This window comes from Agelaius phoeniceus, chromosome 30 (genome assembly GCF_051311805.1).
Source record: "Agelaius phoeniceus isolate bAgePho1 chromosome 30, bAgePho1.hap1, whole genome shotgun sequence".
In the NCBI taxonomy this organism is placed as follows: domain Eukaryota; kingdom Metazoa; phylum Chordata; class Aves; order Passeriformes; family Icteridae; genus Agelaius; species Agelaius phoeniceus.
The window spans coordinates 2,724,514-2,733,227 of NC_135294.1; the positions used below are offsets into that span (position 1 = coordinate 2,724,514).

General features: G+C 47.7%; 1 protein-coding gene across 1 annotated transcript; it reads right to left on the reverse strand.

Moving 5' to 3' along the window:
* Positions 1 to 1,582: 1,582 nt before the first annotated feature.
* LOC129131559 (uncharacterized) lies at positions 1,583 to 3,627 on the reverse strand (the record flags this gene model as incomplete). The annotated part of the gene is made up of 2 exons (XM_077191654.1): positions 1,583 to 3,098; positions 3,161 to 3,627. Coding segments are annotated over 2 exons (1,755 nt in total), but the record flags the coding sequence as incomplete, so codon positions are not given.
* Between the last annotated feature and the right edge of the window lie 5,087 nt (positions 3,628 to 8,714).

Sequence of the window (8,714 nt, forward strand, 5' to 3'; positions counted from 1 at the left end):
CTGTTCCCAATTCTGATGTTCCCCCACCCAGGATGGATTTTCCTCATCCAAGGAAGATTTCCCCCCCCCAAGGAGAATTTTCCTTTTCCCAAAATGGATTTTCCCCCTCCCAGAATGGATTTTCCTCCTCCTAGAACAGATTTTCCTCCCTCCCCAAATGGATTTTCCCCCACTCAGGATGGATTTCCCTTCTCCCAGAAGGATTTTCCCACTCCCACAATGGATTTTCCTCTTCCCAATTCAGATTTTCCCCCACCCAGGATGGATTTTCCTCCTCTCAAAAGGATTTTCCTTCTTCCAGGATGGATTTTCCTCCTCCCAGTTCAGATTTTCCTCCTCCCAGGAGAATTTTCCTCCTCTTAGAATGGATTTTCCCCCTCCCAGAAGGATTTTCCCACTCCCAGGATGGATTTTCCTCCTCTCAAAAGGATTTTCCTTCTTCCAGGATGGATTTTCCTCTTCCCAATTCAGATTTTCCTCCTCCAGTTCAGATTTTCCTTTTCCCAGGATGGATTTTCCCTCCCCAGGATGGATTTCCCCCTCCCAGGATGGATTTTCCCTTTCCCAAAATGGATTTTCCCTTTCCCAGGATGGATTTTCCCTTTTCCGAGGATGAAATTTCCCTTTCCCAGGATGGATTTTCCCTTTCCCAAAATGGATTTTCCCTTTTCCCAGGATGGATTCTCCTCCTCCCAGGATGGATTTCCCCTTTCCCAGGATGGATTTCCCCTTTCCCAGGATGGATTTTCCCTCCCCAGGATGGATTTCCCCTTTCCCAGGATGGATTTTCCTTCTCCCAAAATGGATTTTCCCCCTCCCAGAAGGATTTTCCCACTCCCACAATGGATTTTCCTCTTCCCAATTCAGATTTCCCCCAGCCAGGGTGGATTTTCCTCCTCTCAAGAGGATTTTCCTCATCCAAGGAAGATTTTCCTCCTCCTAGAATGGATTTTTATTTTCCCAGGATTTTTCCCTTCCCAGGATGGATTTTCCTCCTCCTAGAACAGATTTTCCTCCCGCCCAAAATGGATTTTTCCCCTCCCAGAAGGGATTTCCCTTCTCCCTCAATGATTTTTTCTCCTCCCAGAATGGACTTTCTTCCTCCTAGAACAGATTTTCCTCCTCCCAGGACAGATTTTCCCTTTCCCAAAATGGATTTCCCTTTTCCCAGGATGGATTTTCCTTTTCCAAAATGGATTTTCCCTCCCCAGGATGGATTTTCCTCCTCCCAGGATGGAATTTCCCTTTCCCAGGATGGATTTTCCCTTTCCCAGGATGGATTTTCCCTCCCCAGGATGGATTTCCCTTTTCCCAGGATGGATTTTCCCTTTCCCAGAATAGATTTTCCCTTTTCCCAGGATGGATTTTCCCTTTCCCAGGATGGATTTCCCTTTTCCCACAATGGAATTTCCCTTTCCCAGGATGGATTTTCCCTTTCCCACAATGGAATTTCCCTTTTCCCAGGATGGATTTTCCCTTTCCCAGGATGGATTTTCCCTCCCAGGAGCTCAGTCACCGCTGGAAGGCGCCATTCCCTCAGGGATCAGCCCCTCCCTCATTCCCAAGGAAACAACTCCAAAAGGACCAAACAAATCCGGATATTTTTATTTCCTCGAGCTCCAGTGACACAACTGTAGCAGCATTTCATACCCACATCATCCTGCATTGGTAAACAGGGAAGAAAACACTTTTAATTTTTCATTTTTCATTTTTAATTTTATTTTTATTTTTATTTTATTTTTGCCAAGGCAAAAAATCCAAAGGGAAAAAAAAAAAAGGATTAAGAACTGGGCAAGTTCCTCATCCTCCCTTAAAATCTTTGTGCGTTTGTGGCAGAATTGGGTCGGACTGGGCTAAAATCAAAGATTTCAGCTCCGAATTGCAGCACAACTCCCAAAGCCAACCTGGCAGGGACCTGTGGGATTTGGGGATTTGGGGATTTTCCCTGCAGATCCAGCAGCAGCAGCAGCTGGAAAATTGGGAATGTTCCTGGGAATGTTCCTGGGAATGCTCCTGGGAATGTTCCTGGGAATGTTCCTGGGAATGAACCTGGGAATGTTCCTGGAAATATTCCTGGGAATGTTCCTGGGAATGAACCTGGGAATGCTCCTGGGAATGATCCTGGGAATGCTCCTGGGAATGCTCCTGGGAATGTTCCTGGGAATGTTCCTGGGAATGATCCTGGGAATGTTCCTGGGAATGTTCCTTGGAATGAACCTGGGAATGATCCTGGGAATGTTCCTGGGAATGTTCCTGGAAATATTCCTGGGAATGTTCCTGGGAATGCTCCTGGGAATGTTCCTGGGAATGCTCCTGGGAATGTTCCTGGGAATGTTCCTGGGAATGCTCCTGGGAATGTTCCTGGAAATGTTCCTGGGAATGTTCCTGGGAATGTTCCTGGGAATGTTCCTGGGAATGCTCCTGGGAATGTTCCTGGGAATGCTCCTGGGAATGCTCCTGGGAATGTTCCTGGGAATGTTCCTGGGAATGTTCCTGGGAATGTTCCTGGGAATGATCCTGGGAATGTTCCTGGGAATGCTCCTGGGAATGTTCCTGGGAATGTTCCTGCTGCAGTGAGGCCTCGGGAATGGTGAGAGCTGGGCTGGGGCTGGGGACACTCAGGGGCATCCAAGGGGATTTTCCTCCTTCCAGGATGGATTTTCCTTTTCCAAAATGGATTTTCCTCATTCCAAAATGGATTTTCCTTTTCCCAGGATGGATTTTCCTCCTCCCAGGATGGATTTTCCTTTTTCCAGGATGGATTTTCCTTCTTCCAGAATGGATTTTCCTTTTCCAGAATGGATTTTCCTTTTTCCAGAATGGATTTTCCTTTTCCAGAATGGATTTTCCTTTTTCCAGAATGGATTTTCCTCCTCCCAGAATGGACTTTCCTTTTTCCAGGATGGATTTTCCTTTTCCAGAAGGGATTTTCCTTTTCCCAGAAAGGACTTTCCTCCTTCCAAAACAGATTTTCCTCCTCCCAGAATGGATTTTCCTTTTTCCAGAATGGATTTTCCTTCTTCCAGAATGGATTTTCCTTTTTCCAGAATGGATTTTCCTTTTCCCAGAATGGATTTTCCTTTTCCAGAATGGATTTTCTTTTTTCTAAAATGGATTTTCCTTTTTTCCAGAATGGATTTTCCTTTTCCAGAATGGATTTTCCTCCTCCCAGAATGGATTTTCCTCCTTCCAAAATGGATTTTCCTTTTCCCAGAATGGATTTTCCTTTTCCCAGGATGGATTTTCCTTTTCCAGGATGGATTTTCCCTTTCCCAGGATGGATTTTCCTTTTCCAGGATGGATTTTCCTTTCCAGAATAGATTTTCCTTTTCCCAGAATGGATTTTCCTTCTTCCAGGATGTATTTTCCTTTCCCAGAATGGATTTTCCTTTTCCCAGAATGAATTTTCCTTTCCCAGGATAGATTTTCCTTTTCCCAGGATGGATTTTCCTCCTCCCAGAATGGATTTTTCCTTTTCCCAGGATGGATTTTCCCTTTCCCAGAGGCTTTGCCCACTCCCAGCCCGAGGAGGAGCCGATTCCCAGCAGATCCTGGCTGATGATTTTTGCTCCCATCCCTCGGGATCTCCTCCTCCCCAGGGTGCCCAAACCCCTTCCCCACACCCCACACTCACACTTTGTGTCCCTACTCCCAGGTTACTCCGAGGAGCAGCTGAGCTTCTCCCAAGGCAGGAATTTCCAAGGAGCATCCAGAAGAGGAGGACGGAGCAGGAATTCCAGAGGCTGCGCCAGAAGCTGGAATTATCCCACATTATCCCACATTTTGGCATTCAGTTCCCCAAATTCCATCTCCAGGGGACTTTCCCAGGCTCTTCTGGCCCTGGGAGTGACTCTCCAGTTTCTCAAGGAAAAGCTTCAGCTCTGAGGCCTCCAAGCCCACGCAGGGCAGGAGAATCCAGTGGGATTTTCCCACTTTAAGGCACAGGGAGCCTTTGGTGAAGGGATTAATTCAGGTTAAGACACAAAACAAGGCAGCAAAAAGCTCATTTCACACTGGGATCGCTCCCACAAGGCACACGCGGCACCCCCAAGGGGGATCCTGCATTTTCCTGCTCCAGAAATTGGGGACAAGGATGAGAAGTGCTCAGGGTCACCCTAAAACCAGAGCTGGGTGATGGGACAGCCCCAGAGACCCCAAGGGACATCCCAGGGAGGGCACGGGGATCCTGGAACTGCTGCCCAAAAATCCCTCCCTGCTGCTGAAACTCCAATGGAGCAGCTAAACAATGGGATCTGGGTTGGGAAGGATGGAATTGATCCCTGGAATTTGCACATCCAGGATCCCAAAAATCCCTCCTGATCTCCCAGAGGAGCAGCTGAAGGATGGGATTTGCATTGGAAGAGCCATTCCCAAATGGGACATGGACCCTGTTACTCAAATTTGCACATCCAGGATCCCAAAAATCCCTCCTTGGCTCCTAATATTCCAAGGGAGTGGCTAAACAATGGGATCTGGGTTGGGAAGGATGGAATTTCTCCCTGGATTCAAATGGGAAATGGCCCCTGCAATTTGAATTTGCACATCCAGGATCCCAAAAATCCCTCCTTGGCTGCTGAAACTCCAAGGGAGCAGCTAAACAATGGAATCTGGGTTGGGAAGGATGGAATTGATCCCTGGGAGCTGAATTTGCACATCCAGGATCCCAAAAATCCCTCCCTGGCTGCTGATATTCCAAGGGAGTGGCGAAAGGATGGAATTTGCTTTGGGAAGGGTGGAATTGATCCCTGGATTCAAATGGGAAATGGAGCCTGCAATTTGAATTTTCACACCCAGGATCCCAAAAATCCCTCCTGATCATCCAAGGGAGCAGCTGAAGGATGGGATTTGCTTTGGAAGAGTCATTCCCAAATGGGAAACGGACTCTGGAACTTGAATTTGCAAATCCAGGATCCCAAAAATCCCTCCTGAAAGTAAGAGGTTAAAACATGGAATTCGCTTTGGAAGAGCCATTCCCAAATGGGACATGGATCCTGTTACTCAAATTTGCACACCCAGGATCCCAGAATCCCTCCTGATCATCCAAGGGAGCAGCTGAAGGATGGGATTTGCTTTGGAAGAGTCATTCCCAAATGGGAAATGGACTCTGGAATTTGAACATCCAGGATCCCAAAAATCCCTCCTGATCTCCCAAGGGAGCAGATGAAAGCTGGGATTTGGTTTGGGATTTGGGAAGGATGGAATTTCTCCCTGGATTCAAATGGGAAATGGATCCTGCAATTTGAATTTGCACATCCAGGATCCCAAAAATCCCTCCCTGGCTGCTGAAACTCCAAGGGAGCAGCTAAACAATGGGATTTGGTTTGGGAAGGATGGAATTGATCCCTGGAACTCGAATGGGAAATGGAGCCTGGAAGTGGAATGTGCACATCCAGGATCCCAAAAATCCCTGCTGATCATCCAAGGAAGGGTTAAAACATGGAATTTGCTTTGGAAGAGTCATTCCCAAATGGGAAACAGACTCTGGAACTTGAATTTGCACATCCAGGATCCCAAAAATCCCTCCCTGGCTGCTGATATTCCAAGGGAGTGGCTAAAGGATGGGATTTGGTTTGGGAAGGATGGAATTGATCCCTGGATTCAAATGGGAAATGGATCCTGCAATTTGAATTTGCACATCCAGGATCCCAAAAATCCCTCCTTGGCTGCTGAAACTCCAAGGGAGCAGCTAAACAATGGAATCTGGTTGGGAAGGATGGAATTGATCCCTGGGAGTGGAATTTGCACATCCAGGATCCCAAAAATCCCTCCTGATCTCCCAGAGGAGCAGCTGAAGGATGGGATTTGCTTTGGAAGAGTCATTCCCAAATTGGAAACGGACTCTGGAACTTGAATTTGCACATCCAGGATCCCAAAAATCCCTCCCTGGCTGCTGATATTCCAAGGGAGTAGATGAAAGATGGGATTTGGTTTGGGAAGGATGGAACTGATCCCTGGAACTCAAATTTCGACATCCAGGCTCCCAAAAATCCCTCCTGATCATCCAAGGAAGAGTTAAAGCATGGAATTTGCTTTGGAAGAGCCATTCCCAAATGGGAAATGGACTCTGGGATTTGCACATCCAGGATCCCAAAAATCCCTCCCTGGCTGCTGATATTCCAAGGGAGTGGCTAAAGGATGGAATTTGGTTTGGGAAGGATGGAATTGATCCCTGGATTCAAATGGGAAATGGAGCCTGCAATTTGAATTTGCACATCCAGGATCCCAAAAATCCCTCCTGACCTCCCAGGGGAGCAGCTGAAGGATGGGATTTGCTTTGGAAGAGTCATTCCCAAATGGGACATGGACTCTGGAATTTGAACATCCAGGATCCCAAAAATCCCTCCTGATCTCCCAGGGCAGCAGATGAAAGCTGGGATTTGCTTTGGGAAGGATGGAATTGATCCCTGGATTCAAATGGGAAATGGATCCTGCAATTTGAATTTGCACATCCAGTATCCCAAAAATCCCTCCCAAGGGAGTGGCTAAAGGATGGAATTTGGTTTGGGAAGGATGGAATGAATCCCTGGATTCAAATGGGAAATGGAGCCTGGAAGTGGAATTTGCACATCCAGGCTCCCAAAAATCCCTCCTGATCATCCAAGGAAGGGTTAAAACATGGAATTTGCTTTGGAAGAGTCATTCCCAAATGGGACATGGACCCTGTTACTCAAATTTGCACATCCAGGATCCCAAAAATCCCTCCTTGGCTCCTAATATTCCAAGGGAGTGGCTAAAGGATGGGATCTGGGTTGGGAAGGATGGAATTTCTCCCTGGATTCAAATGGGAAATGGCCCCTGCAATTTGAATTTGCACATCCAGGATCCCAAAAATCCCTCCTTGGCTGCTGAAACTGCAAGGGAGCAGCTAAACAATGGAATCTGGTTGGGAAGGATGGAATTGATCCCTGGGAGTGGAATTTGCACATCCAGGATCCCAAAAATCCCTCCTGACCATCCAAGGGAACAGATGAAGGATGGGATTTGCTTTGGAAGAGTCATTCCCAAATTGGAAACGGACTCTGGAATTTGAATTTGCACATCCAGGCTCCCAAAAATCCCTCCTGATCATCCAAGGAAGAGTTAAAGCATGGAATTTGCTTTGGAAGAGCCATTCCCAAATGGGAAATGGACTCTGGGATTTGCACATCCAGGATCCCAAAAATCCCTCCCTGGCTGCTGATATTCCAAGGGAGTGGCTAAAGGATGGAATTTGGTTTGGGAAGGATGGAATTGATCCCTGGGAGTGGAATTTGCACATCCAGGATCCCAAAAATCCCTCCTGAAAGTAAGAGGTTAAAACATGGAATTTGCTTTGGAAGAGTCATTCCCAAATGGGACATGGATCCTGTTACTCAAATTTGCACATCCAGGATCCCAAAAATCCCTCCTGATCTCCCAAGGGAGCAGATGAAAGCTGGAATTTGGTTTGGGAAGGATGGAATTGATCCTGGATTCAAAATGGAAATGGATCCTGGAAGTGGAATTTGCACATCCAGGATCCCAGAATCCCTCCCTGGCTGCTGAAATTCCAAGGGAGCAGCTAAACAATGGAATCTGGTTGGGAAGGATGGAATTGATCCCTGGGAGTGGAATTTGCACATCCAGGATCCAAAAAATCCCTCCTGACCATCCAAGGAAGGGTTAAAGCATGGAATTTGCTTTGGAAGAGCCATTCCCAAATGGGACATGGACCCTGTTACTCAAATTTGCACATCCAGGATCCCAAAAATCCCTCCCTGGCTGCTGATATTCCAAGGGAGTGGCTAAAGGATGGAATTTGGTTTGGGAAGGATGGAATTGATCCCTGGATTCAAATGGGAAATGGAGCCTGGAAGTGGAATTTGCACATCCAGGATCCCAAAAATCCCTCCTGATCATCCAAGGAAGGGTTAAAACATGGAATTTGCTTTGGAAGAGCCATTCCCAAATGGGAAATGGACTCTGGAATTTGAATTTGCACACCCAGGATCCCAGAATCCCTCCTGATCTCCCAGGGGAGCAGCCAAAGGAAGGGATTTGGTTTGGGAAGCCATTCCCAGCTGGAGCAGGGAGGCTTCCACCCTTCCCACCAGCACTGCAGGCAGGAAAACCAAACCCAGGCAAGGGGGAGCTTCTCCAGGTGGGAATTCCCCCTCCAGGTGGGATTTTCCCCTCCAGGTGGGAATTTTGTCCCTCCAGGTGGGATTTTCCCCTCCAGGTGGGGTTTTCCCCCTCCAGGTGGGAATTTTCCCCCTCCTGGACAGGGGTGAGCAGCAGGGAGGGCTGGGAGGTGCCTCTGGAGCTGCACTGGGATTTTCCCAAGGGTTTGGGGCTGGTTTGGAGCTGCCAGGGGCTCTGTAAACAGCAGCTCCAGGGTCTGGGAGCAGAGCAGCTCCAGGCACCCCCTGGGATCCCAGGAGAGCTCCTGGGATGGGATCAGGGCTTCAGAGAGGACAAAGTGGGAATAAACTCAGCGAGGACGAAGGCAGGTCAGCTGTCCCTCCCATAAAAATGTACCTTTAGCATCTTTAAATTGAAAAATAACGACATTGGTTAAAAATCTGCATCTTCAAGAGTTGTAAAAAATGGAATTGAGATTTCCCCCTCTCCCCACAAAGGGATTTTGGGACGCCCCAGGTGTTCCCAAAGTGATGTCCCCATTCCTTGTCCCCTCAAGGGGCTTCCAAGTACCTTGACACCCAGAGGAGAGGCCAGGCCACCACCTGGGTAATTAA